This window comes from Rhinolophus sinicus, chromosome 1 (assembly GCF_057876585.1).
Source record: "Rhinolophus sinicus isolate RSI-liver-muscle chromosome 1, RSI-T2T, whole genome shotgun sequence".
Classification (NCBI taxonomy): Eukaryota; Metazoa; Chordata; class Mammalia; order Chiroptera; family Rhinolophidae; genus Rhinolophus; species Rhinolophus sinicus.
In genome coordinates, this window is record NC_142501.1 from 136,574,720 (window position 1) to 136,588,296 (window position 13,577).

At 37.5% G+C, this 13,577-nt stretch overlaps 1 protein-coding gene across 1 annotated transcript in view; it reads left to right on the top strand.

Moving 5' to 3' along the window:
• Positions 1 to 8,670: 8,670 nt before the first annotated feature.
• Positions 8,671 to 13,577, top strand: part of GABRA4 (gamma-aminobutyric acid type A receptor subunit alpha4) — a 74,090-nt gene continuing 69,183 nt past the window's right edge. Inside the window, exons 1-2 of the mRNA XM_019741054.3 lie at positions 8,671 to 8,914; positions 9,289 to 9,407. Coding sequence (XP_019596613.3) covers positions 8,829 to 8,914; positions 9,289 to 9,407 — 205 coding nt within the window. The 5' untranslated portion in view covers positions 8,671 to 8,828. The remainder of the gene's footprint in view (positions 8,915 to 9,288; positions 9,408 to 13,577) is intronic.

Genomic DNA, 13,577 nt, shown 5'->3' on the forward strand with positions numbered 1-13,577 from the left:
GCTAACTGAGTAGTTATTTCTTTACCAAGAATAACTTTTTCTTTTTTTTTCCTCTTAATCACTTCAGGAGAGTATCTGCGGGTGGGACATTACCCTGGGAAGCACAAAGCCATATTGTGTTTGGCCTCAGCCAGACCTGCCTTTGGCTTGTCTCTCTCTAGCTAAGTGACTGGCTCTGTCTGCTCTCTGGCTTCTCAGCACCCACTATTTATATTTATGCCTTAGCATAAATTACAAATCGCTACATGCCAGCAACCCATGGGAAATGCCAAAACTATGGAAACTATAAATGTTAAGGCTGCAAATGCCAAAAGCATTTTTTCCCCCTGAAGTATAATTTCTAAAGCTGAAAAAGCTGGATGATATAGCATCAAATACACATTCACAGAAGATAACTGGTTCTGGATTTTAACCAACATATCCTATTAAAAATGAATTTCAAAAGACTGTATCATCTGTTTTTATAGTGAAATCCATGGGTTTGGCCTCACACATAAGTGGAATAAGCAGTTAAAAAAACAAGGTGTGTTTGGAGCATCTCAAAAACTTCCTACTCAGCCCTAAAATATATCTCTTAATAACCAAAGATGCTAGAAATTATATCAGAGTCTATTCTGTTTGTAAAAAGTATTAATAATGATGTCCCATCACTCACTGTGTTCAGAATCTTAACGTGCATCCCTTGTATCTGCTTAGGGTAAATTTCTAGAACTGCTGGCACAAAATTCAAGTACTTAAAAATTTAAATATATTCCCATATTGCACTATAACATAATGAATGAGTTCCTAATTTGCTTGTAAATAAGTGTAGGCTGGGTCATGGATCAAATAGAAGATTCAAATCCCTAAAAGGGCATTTAATTTTTAGATCCAAAATCCAATGACCTAGAACTAAGTTTTCTCTTAAAATAAATTAGGGATTAAATTAGCAGAATGAAAAGCTCACTGAAGAAGTGTCAGAAGACAGGGATTCAAATCCTGATTCTGGTAGTTATTAGCTGTAGAAACTTGAGGAAGTCATATATTCTTTCTGAGCCTTAGTCTCATACTTAAAATTATGTAGGAAAATTAGGTGATTTCTCTGGTTCCATGTGGCTTTGCGATTCTACGATGGAAGAGGTCACTGAACATTTAATGTCTCCAAAAGGTCACTCAACATTTTATTTCTCCAAAATCTAACTCTCTCATTGTTTCAGTCTGTTAAGCCTAAAATGTGAGAGGTTTCCTGTTATTTAAATTTCCTAAGTGCAATGAATTTCCTGGATTTATTCCTTACATAAATATATATTAAATGCTTAGAACTTGGGTCTTACAAGAATAAATAAGGCACTATCCCTGTCCTTGAGAAACTCAGTCAAAAAAGAAGCCCTATACAAATTATCTGCAGACAATACAACAATAGTTTATTTAAACTAAAATTTAAAAGATAAATCCGTACTTGCCAGGTCGGTAAAATGGAAGAGGGTGTTTCTTTGGCAAACAGCATGTGAAGATACATAGATGACTGAAATACTTAGTAAATTCAGAGAAATGGTTACATCTAATTTATCACTAAAAGAAAAAAGCATTGTTATGGTGTGTGTGTGTGTGTGTGTGTGTGTGTGTGTGTGTGTGTGTTAAAACAAACAGGTATGATGTAGAAGTCAAGCTATTCAGAAATTCAGACATTTATCAGACATTCAATTTTTGTCTATTGTGAATTGTTTGTATGCAATAAGTACTTTTTATTGTATAATTCTTTATTGCAAAGAAAGTCCAAATTCTTCTTTGGTTTTTATCCCCACACATTTTTTATTTCATCAGTAATAACAAAGTTCTTCTCTGTGTTCTTCAGTATGATATTCAGTTCCTTTAACTCTCTTTTAAAATAATGGTTAATGCCACTCCATGCAGTAGCCACCAGATGGTAATGAAGAGCAGTCTGGCTTCGTGGTCTTTTGAGGCTCAAATACAGCACCATTGTTATCATGTTGATTCTGCACAGGTTTGTATGGAAAATTTAATTCCAAATGCCGCGTAGGCTGGATGGCAGGCTGGTCTACACCTGTAATACTTGATTATGTACTTTGTGTGAATCTGAAATGGGAATCTGTATTGAGATTTTTAAAATATTGAAAAAAAACCCCACATATAAATACCAGCATTCTGCTTTTCTTTTAAGGTTTTTGTTATGTAAACAACTTGAAGGGCTAAAATATATATGTGTAGAACGATTAATGAAAATAAATACATCCATTAGACTAATTCAATGTCTTCTGTTTATGAACATATTTGAAGTGGGAATCTCTTCAAATCACTAGTAAAAATACGGATACAATGAAAATATAAACAATAAAATTGCATGAAATACACAACACATTCCCCATCTTTGCTTCTTGGTCTTCTTTAATTGCCAAATATGTTGACTCACTGTTATTTTCTCCAAAGCTTATAAAGCAAATGGCAATATTTATGGTAATATTTCTTCAAAGGCTTAGGCTATTTTTTTAAAGAAAGTTAAATAATGTTTTATTTGAATAATTGCACTGTATGTAATTTGTTTCATTTTTGGCTAGTGTTTTGTAATCTCCAAAATTTCTATAATGAGCATATATTATTTGACTGATTAAAAAGTAAAAAGGATAAAATTCAAATACAGTGATTAATTTAGAACCAAAATTATGGCTCACATATGATAACTTTTATAAATGCTCACATATCATGAGTCCTTACCTCTGTTACAATAAAAACTGCTCATACTAAGAGCAACAATGACAAGATTCTGTAATAATTTCATACCACTTTTTTGGGAATGATTCCATGGCATTTGAAAGGCAAGACAAATTTTAACTTGTTGAATGAACACAGCCATTAAATGTTATTCGTACCCAAAAGTTTCAATAAACATTTAATCTTGTATCCCCATCCAGTTGTGTTAGATTAGGGTTCTCCAAAGGAACTGAATGAATAGGAGGGAGGGAGAGTAAAAGGGAGGGAGGGAGGGTAAAAAAGAGGGAGAGAGAGAGAGAGAGAGAGAGAGAGAGAGAGAGAGAGAGAGAGAGAGAGAAGGTCAGCAGGCTGGCAACCCAGGGAAGAGTTATGGTTCTTGTCTAAGGGTCCTCTGCTAGCAGAGCTCCCTTTTCCTTTGGGGAGGTTAGTCTTTTTTCTATTAAGTCCTTCAAATGATTGGATGAGGCCCTGTGCACATTATGGAGGATAATCTATTTTATTTAAAGTCTTCTCAAATGTTAACCTCATCTAAAAAAAAATAACATCTTCACAGAAACATCTAGAATAATGTCTCAGCAAATATCTGGGTACTGTGGCCAAGTCAAGTTGACACATAAAATTAACCATCATATCACTGTTACAAAATGTTATTTGAGTTTTCTGCGAAATATTCCAGTCATACAAGAAGTATATATGAGGGCTAGTCTTTCACGATAACCACCCAAAGAGCCATGTCTCCCAATGATTATATTTTTGTGCATCTCCTCCACACAAATCTGGTTTGGTCCTGTAACTTCATTTGACCAGTAGAATTCAGTAGTTGTGTCACTCTATGACTTATACTTAAGAAGTCTTGTAACTTCAGCTGAACTCTTAAAATGCTTGCTTTGGGCAAGCCAGCTGCCATGTAAAAAGGCAGACTATGCTAAGACCATCATGTTTTGAGGAAACCAAGCTAACTAAATAAGGAGGGAGAGAAAAAGAAAGGGAGAGCATTTTAGTCAACCTTCCAATGGTTCTACATATCCCAGCTGAGGCGTCAGTCTTATGAAGCAATAAGCTATCTTCAATGGCCAGTTCTGTCAAATCTTCAGATAATTGAACCCCCAGCCATACCTAATCACCATAGGGTGAGTCATTTCCAGGGAGAATCACCAGATGTGCCTGTCAAACCATGAATACTGAGCGATCATCATAAATTGTTTCAAGCCAACAAGTTTTGTAATGATTTGTTATACAGAAATGGATAACCAGAATACAAAAAGTAACATAATAAACACGCAAGTCCTTGTCACCAGATTTGTCAAGATTTAACATTTTGTCATTTTTACTTCATATTTTTTTAATGAAATCAAGCGTTACATACTATGCTTCTCCAAAAATAAGACCTAGCTGGACAATCAGCTCTAATGCGTCTTTTGGAGCAAAAATTAATATAAGACCCGGTCTTATTTTACTATAAGACCCAGTCTTATAGTACATTATATAAGACAAAAAGACACATTAGAATCATTTGTCTAGGTAGGTCTTATTTTCGGCAAAAAGGGGTTAATAATTGTAGTAGCCAATGTTCCTTTCTCTTATTCCATTCCTCTTTCTTTCTCTCCACAGACACCCATTATCTTTAATTTGGTGTGAATTTTTCATGCAGCTTTCATATCACTGCAGATATACCAATAAACAATGTATATTATTTTTCATGTTTTAAAGGTCCTATGAATAATATTTTACTGAAGGTATCATTTCACCCCTTGTATTTTGCTTACATTGTATTCTTGACATATATCCATATTGATGCTTATACCTAATTTCCTTAATTTTAATTGCATTATAGTACTCCATTTACACTACAATAGAATATATCCATTTCCCTGTTAAAAAACATTTAATTTGTTTTTAATTCCCCACTACTACAAACAATGTACTGTTTTTTTAGGTTCCTCCTTATGAATATATTTGGGAGTTTCTATAGCCTATAAAACAGGCGTGGGATGACTTAATTATAGGGTATGATCATAATCAACTTTAATATATTGCCAAATGGCTTTCCAAGTTGGTGACATTAGTCCCATACCACTCTGGAAACAAGATATAACACAGACAGAGAAAGATAACTACTGCATGATCTCACTTATATGTGTAACCTGAAAAAGTCAAACTCATAGAAACAGAGTAATTGGTGGTTTCCAGGGGGTGGGGGTGAGGGAACTGTGGAGATGTTGGTCAAAGGGCACAAATTTTCAATTATAAGATGAATAAATTTGAGGGATCTAAAGTGCATTATGGTGACTGTAGGTAACAATACTGTCTGTAGTGTATACTTGAAATTTGCTGAGAGAGTAGATCTTAAATTTACTCAAAAGGTAAGTATGTTATGTGATAGATGTGTTAACTACCCTTATTGTGGTAATCATTTCACAATATATACATATATCAAATTGAAAACAAACAATAAAGATAAAGAAATTTTCTCAAAGTAGTTCTCCAGGGAAATGGAATCAAATTTTGACCTTTCCGTTTTCTGGTCATGTAACCATGAGCAAATTACTTAACATTTTTAAGCTTCAGTTTCCTTATCTGTAAAATGCAGGAATTCTTATCTAATCACAGATGTGTTTTTCTGAAATTTTAAGTGATATTAGCTATTAATAAAGAATAATAGGTATTATTCTTATAATAAATATTATTATTATCATCATCAATATTACTATTGTAAGCCTTTTTGGCTTAATGGAATTTACAAACTCATTGTATGTATATTACTTTCATTTTGTTTCCTATATCACCACTGTTACAGGCTCAAATGTGGCCCCTGCCCCAAATTCACAGTTTGAAGTCCTAACCCGCAGTGCCCCAGAATGTGGCTCTATTTGGAAATAAGGATTTAAAAAAGATAATTGGGTTAAAATGAGATCTTTAGGGTGGGCCCAAATCCAATATGACTGGTGTCCTCATAAGAAGAGGAAATATGGACACAGACAGACATACATGCATAAAGAAAAAAGAGCATGTGAGGACACAGTGAGAAGACACCATCAATAAGCTGTGGAGAGAGGCCTTAGAAGGAACAACCCTGCTGAACCTTGATCTTAGACTTCAAGCCTACAGAATAGTGAGAAAATTCACTTTTGTTATTCAAACTAAAAAAAAATAAAAGAAAGAAAGAAAAAGATAAAAGACAATGTGTTTATCACAAAGTAGGCACTTGGCAACAAATTTACAATAAGTTTAATTTGGGGCACTATTGGAAATGCATAAATTGACCTTATCAGATGCTGAAAAAAAAATCTATCACTTGATAATAGTGTTTTTTCCCCAAATTAAAACACACACACATATAAACAAATACAATCAAGGGAATATTCCTTCTAATACTTAATACTCTATGTAAAGTTTATAGGACTCTCTCTCTCTCTCTCTCTCTCTCTCTCTCTCTCTCTCTCTCTCTCATCATGGCTCTTTGAAATCAGCTATAAAGTAATCCTTCTGAAATTACTCTGAGAACTCATTTCAGAATTTAAAGTCTAACAAATAAAATAACACTTCACACATTATTAGCCATTTGCAAATGAACCTACAAAGTATTTATAAAATTCATTACTTGGATTCCAGGCCCTTAAAATATATTTTTTTTTCTACTTATTATAAAACATTGGACTTTTATAAAAACAAAAGCTGATATTAGAGAGCTAGTATTTCTTATTCTAATTTAAATTAATGAGGGATTTTGAAGACTATTAACTATGGATATATTTTCTTCAATGTCTAACTTGATCATGGACAATTATAAAAACATTTCATTAATTAGGCAATAAAAATACCTACTATAATAACTAACTTTCCAAAACTTTCCAAATTTTGTGCACAGAAATTATTCAGATAGGATACAAATACTGTCCAGATGTCAGTTTCTTTCAAATAATCACATTGACTTAATTAAATCTGCCTTAACTATATGGCAAAGAAAAATAATTACGTATTTTGGAAGCAGTATCAACTGATATTATGAAATGTTTGATCAAATAGACTCTGTTAAATTACCTCAGATTATTATTTTTATGTAGTAACCATTAACAATAGACACAGTTTTTAGATGTCTTAAGAATGAATATAAAAGTCTTTAACTAGACAATGATAATATGCCAGCATACAGGTAAAATTTCAGTGGAAGCATTGTTTTAATACCAATAAGGAAAGTCGTGACTGAAGAGCATCAAATCAATTCTTCTCCTATCTTGAATATATGGGACAAAGAAATGCATTAACATAAAAATAGTTGATAGCTTCTATATTCCTGAAACCAAAATCTTTCAACTGGTCTATAGCCACAAACCTCCAGAATTTAAAGCAGTAAATCACATTGTTACCTTCTTCAAATGGCTAAAATGGCTCAATATTTATCAGAAATAATTAAAGGAAAGAAAAAAAAACAAACAGGTTAAGCCCTTTCAAATTATCCATTTTATTACCACACAAAATTTTTGTGTATCCAGCTAGTTGGTCATTTGATAAGTTGACAATAAATACCCTCAAAGGAAACTCAGTATCTACATAATAGTTGATAAAAACTGCCAAAGGGAAGGTTATCAAATAGGATAGAGGTGATTGTCACACATTAGTTACAAATGTTTGTTCACCTGTTTGGTTGAGTGTTCTATTATATGTGTTATCTTTTACATTAAAACATTATTCCGTAATATAGTTGTCCATGGTCTTTGGGAATCTAATGAAGGTTATAAACAGTCCCACAGAAAAAAGCACATATTTACATGAATACAACATTTTATATTCATTTTCAGGGAATTTCATAGTCATTGTGGACGCTGAAGATTCCATCCTAAGACTATCAGTATTATTTGCATCCAACCATAACAGATATAAACCTTTATGATAAATTTATAATATGTGTCTGGCTTAACATAATGATGTTTGGGGTAGTATACTTGGACCCAACTCAAATTATACTAAAAACAGCAATCAAAGACTTATGTTAAACTTAAAGAAGTTAGAAATATAATTCTCTTTCCTCTCTCTCTCTCTCTCATACATACACACTCACACCATTTCCCCCCCCTGTATCTCTCCTCTCCCTCTCGCATCCATCCTGTCCCCCTCCCTAAAGCAGTCAACCTCTGGAATTCAGTCTGCTCTATTATGAAATAAAAGTGTTGAATGTCACAAGAAATGAAAATGATTTTGTCTCCACCGCTTCCCTCCTCTCCAGAAAAGGATGGAGCAGCAAAGGAGGGCCTGTGTGTGCGGGGCGCGGGGGGCGGCGGGGGGGGCGGGGGGGAGGAGTAAAGAAATTGGATATCTTCTCAGCAACAGCTTGGGAAATGCGTTGACTGCAGCGTCAAGTCCACTTCCTAACAGTTTGCGACAGTCCGCTCAGCGAGTTGCAACCCCTTTTACCAGGAAGAATCCTCTTTCGCCATCCCCACCCCGCCACGCAGCACCCGAAGAGGAGGGTCTCAGAGGATGTTTCTGTCTAGACTTGATCCCTTCTCCTCATCATGGTCTCCCACCCCTCCGCCCAGCAATCGCTGACATCCCACCCTTTCTCCACCTCCAGCCTTGAAAATGGGTACAAACAAGTCCTCCGACAACCTAAGGAGGGAGGAGCTTGATTGGTTGGATCCAAATCCCAGCGGGAGGGAGGGGGACCAGGAGGGAGACGTGGAGGCCAGGCACTGCTGTGGAAGGGACGCACCTGGGGTGGGGGTGCCGCGGACCCGAGGGGGGGTGGGAGACCCTGGTTCTGCACCCCAAAGTTAAAGGTCTGAAAAAAACTTGCTCAGTCTCTCGGTGAAAGCGCTCCCCTGTTAACCCCGGAGGCTTCAGAGTGCGGGCACGAAAGGGTGTTGAGCGGTATATATAGCTCTCCATAGACACTGAGAGCTCTGCGAGGAAAAGGAGGGGGCGAGGAAAGGCAGGTTCCGCCTCCCCCTGGCCCGCGTGCACACACGCGCCCACCGCGGCTCGGGCTGGCTGAGCGCGGGCGAGTGTGAGCGCGAGTGTGCGCACGCCGCGGAGAGCCTCTGCCCTCGCCTCGCACCCTTCTCAGGGCATCTGGAGAGCCTGGAAACGTGAACAGTCTTAAAGTATGGCATGTTGCAAAGATGGTTTCTGCCAAAAAGGTACCCGCGATCGCGACGTCCTTCGGGGTCAGTTTCGCCCTCCTGCACGTCCTGTGCCTGGCGGCTTGGTGAGTTCCATGGGGTACTGGGGGCAAGGAAAAGGTGGAGAAGTGGCCGGTTCCTGCCCCCCTCCGGCCAACCGCCCCTCCCAGGGCAAAGCAGACCCTCTTGGCCCCCCTGTAAGGTTAGGGGCCGGAGCCAGGCTTTTCTGTGACGGCGTAGACGCGGAGAGTAGAGAGGCCACCGGGTGCAAGAAGAGTGTGTATGCTGGGATGCGTGTGCGCGGGGTGCGTCTTTCCTCACAGTGCCTTTTCCTCATCCCTCAGCTTTGCCTCTTTTAGCTTGGGGCAGGCGACTCTTTCACTAGAAGATAAACCTGTTTCCACCTGTTCTGTGAATCTTAAAATAATCCCCATCCACCCTCATATTTTTGCGTTCGCAGTTTAAACGAATCCCCAGGACAGAACCAAAAGGAGGAGAAATTATGCCCGGAAAATTTTACCCGCATTCTGGACAGTTTACTCGATGGTTATGACAACAGGCTGCGTCCTGGATTTGGGGGTATGAACGATTTCAAACGCTCAAGTGTGTCCTGTCTGTCCCTCTCTCGGTCTGCCTGTCTGTCTGTCTGTGGGAAAATCATTAGGTATGCCTCGCGTGTAAAAATGAAAAATCTCTCTCTCTCTCTCTCTCTCTCTCCCCCCCTCCCTCCCTCCCTCCCTCCCTCCCTCCCTCCCTCCCTTGCTTCTCCCTCCCTCTCTCCCCCTTCTCTCTCCCTCCTTCTCTCCCTTCCTCCCCTCTCTTGATATGATCTCTGACAGGAAGACCGCCCCCAACCATACTTTTCCTTTTCCCTGCCCCCTCAGAAGCTGCGCTTCTCCCCCACACTAATTACCTCCGAGACCTGACTGCTGGGTGGGGGAGTTTGGAGGGGGAGAGTCAAAAATGGGGACTCAGGGCTCAGGTACCCTGCCACTCTGTGCCTGAGAATGGGGTTCCCCTGAACTTGGCCATTTAGCTCAGAGCAGGTTGCACTTGAGGCATCTGATCCAAAGTCCCCTGTCCTCCCACGTGGTGTCTGTCCTTCTGCCAAAACCTCGGCCTTGTTCTACCTAGGACATGAAACTGGGGCAGGAAGCTGCCAGCTCTGCTAGAGAACCCAGTCCTTCCCTCTTCTCTTCTACAGTGGGATGAAATTTTATCTGGGGAGTGGCATTTGCTTCCCTCCTAAGACTTTGGAGTCAGTGGTGTTTCAGCTTTATTTCTTACTTCAATAAATATTTATAAAAAGTCTAATAGAAGTGCATCCATAACAGTATTGTTGCTCTTTTTCATATTCATATTCCCTTTGCTTGCGTAATGAGAATCTGTGTGTGGCAAGCATTGTGCTAGGCACTAGGTTCACAGAAATCTCAAGAAAATAATTCTTAACCTCAAACATCTTCTCAGTACAATTCAGAGAAGACAAGTGACTTCACCAGATTTGTGGGCCCAGGTCTTCTGACCCACAAATCCCTGTTCTTTCCACTACATTGAGCTTGATAGGCCTTAGAATTAAATTGAAGATATAAGCTCTGTTTTAAAGGAGCTTATACTCTTCTAGTAGTAATAGTAACATTAATGACAACTAATATTGTATTTATTTAAATTTTCATATATGCCAAGCATTTTATAGATGTTACTGTTTAACCCTAACAACCCTGAGAGAAAGCTATTTCTATCCCCATTTTACAGATGAAGAAATTGAGGCTTGGGTAGTTAAGTAACAGGTCCAAGTTCACAGTTAGTAAGAGGCGTGGGGCAAGATGTGAACCCAGGTCACGTTGTGCATTGAAAAGTCAAACCCATGCAGATTGGGAGGATATCAGATGCTATAAAATAACATAGTATATATCATAATAGAGTATAATATATAATGTAATATAATATATAATAATAGAGTGTATAACATAATAGAGTATAATATAATATATAATATATTATATAATATGATATATTATATAATATAATGTAATATTATAATAATAGAGTATATGAAAGAATAGAGTATAATATAATATCACATAATATTAGATACAGAAATTTAAGCTTCCCATTGAGGATGTGTAGGAGATAAGATGATGGGAGAATGGAGAAAGTGAAAAGGGAGTAGGACATTCCTGTGAAAGAGGACAGAATTAGACATGATTTAGGAGTGTGTGGTCCTGGGTTAGAAAGAAATGTTGGAGATAAAATAAAATTGGATAGAGTAAAGCTGAAGTAGAGCTGGATGGAGTCTATCTAGTCTTGTTCTTCTCATTTAACAAATGAAGACACTGAGGATTAGAAATGGAAAGTGATTTATACATGGACACATAGCATATCAATGATAGGCTGGGATCAGGTCAGGTCTTCTGATCCAAAGCACTCTTTTGTGGATTTTATTGAGGTTATGGTGAGCCATTGAGGGTAGTAATTGAGTCTTTGTGTGTTGACAGTGGTAAAGATGAGTGAGAAGGATGAAAGATGCTCCTGGTTCTTTTCACATTGCCTCTCCAGGGAGGCATGCTCAGCACTGCATTGGCTTTTATGCAAATCGGAAAAGAGGCTTTCTTACAGAAGTGAATCATTTATCAATGCACAATCGTTCATAAGTGACTGGGAAATTATCACTTTAGATCAAACATAATTTTGTGGAGAATGTTTCAGATAATATGATACCATTTAAATCCATATTTTGTCAATAAAAGAGGATTTATCTGCTCATAAAAGTTTTAAACTTGACATTTCAAGTAAAGAAAAAATAACAGGAGTATCAAACTACATGTTGTTTAAATATTCATTAAAGAATTGATGTACCTGAACATAAATTAAAGTGAAAATTTATAATTGAAACTACATGGTTTATTACTAAATATTGAAAGCTAAAATAATATCTGCCCAGTTGGTTATGATGCAAGTTATAATTCAGAAGAAAGAAGGGATCATTATAGATGGATCCTTTTTAGGAACTACCCTCTCTCATTATATTATATAGATAATAAAATGAGCGAAATCAATCTTTGTAAGCCATTACTGGATTTTAGTTAGTACTGAAGTACAGCTGAAATGTCTCAAAGGTATTATTACATCTCAGGTGTCACTGCCCAGTGATTTGCATTACCTACCTGAAGATACTTTTATAGCTTTATGGGAAGGGGTTAAATTCACCTTACTTCAAGTGTTAGCAGTTAATTTATAATTAAAAATTTACTATAGAACAATTTTTGGGGGGTTATGCTCATAAATATTTGCGGTAAATGTGATTCATCTTTTAGAAGTGGGTCATTCTCTCTAAATGTGTAGTATTCCAAATGTGACAGAGGAATAGTAATTCTCACCTGCAGAAAATGTGTAATCTGTTTATAGGATGTTGTAAATGAAATATGATTAACAGAAAATAATAGGAAAATTCATTCTTAGCATAGACTCTTGGATGCCACAAGTTTGTACCCTTCTTTGACATTTTATACTTTGTGGAAAGTTTGGAATTTTAAAAATAAAACGAAAACAGTTCATATTTTGACCAGTATGCTATAAATACATAGGATTTACTGCCTGGTTCCTTTTATCCTATCTACACCCTTTGTGGAGCATTTACTTTCTATCTGTTTATACTACTTAGCTGTGTTCCATTTAAAATAAAGCTAAAAGCAAAGATTTGAATTGAAATTGGATGGTTTGTGATTGCTCAGTAGGCCAGGAAGGGGTTGAAATAGATTTGGAAACTAAATTACATATTTTTAACTCAGCGGCACAGCTTGCAATGGGGGGAATAAAAGGAACTGAAATAGTTCTCTTCTTTTCATCCCTCCAGGATCTCCTCTCCCTTGTTTCCCACATTCTCCAATTGGAGAAGAAAAGGGGGAAAGGTGAGAAGAGAAGGAAGGAGACATGGTGAGAAAAGCTAGATTGGGACTTCTGAAGGGGTAAAGTTCTTTCAGCCTCTGACAAATCAGTCTGCCAGCATCCTGAAGTAGCTTGCACCTGCTTAGAAGGGGCACACAAGTAAACCCTTCTACAAAGGAGCTAGAAAATCACCCCCCCCGCCCCCCGTGCTCTTATCTACTTTTAACACTGTTATAAACCTTCTTAAAAATGCATAGCTAGAGTACTAACCACCAGGACATAGTTTAGGAAGCCAGCCCTTACCCGTTTTTCGCTTACCGAAGGGTTACACAACCTTTTGTTCATCTCAGCTTTTGGAGGCACATGATTTGGAATCATAAACACTTCAAATATAGATGACTGTCTTAGATCATCTTTCACAACCTCTTTGAAATTGGAGTGGAGCATTAAGGTGAATTTTGCAAGCTTGCTCACTAACATAGTAGGATTTCACATTAGTGGAGTCCTTCACAATATCTACAGTTAGATATTGTCCTTCACATACAGTATCTAAGATTATTGCAACAACACAAAAAGATAAGCACGGCAGGCATCATTTCTCTGTGAGAAAGGAGGCAGAGAAAAGCTCCAAGGAATTGCTCAAGAACCCTAGTAACTGACAGGGCCACAACTCACACTTTCATCTTTAAACCCTTAGTCAGGTAGCTGGTCTATTGCTACGTCCACTTCTAAGGCTTCCTTGCACCTTTCTGTTTATCGAGAGTCTAATTTTCATTAACATTTCTTCATGTTACTAAGTAAGTAGGTCACTAAAATAAGCAAAACTACATATTCCCCAAAGGACTGAAATGAGAACTTTTATTT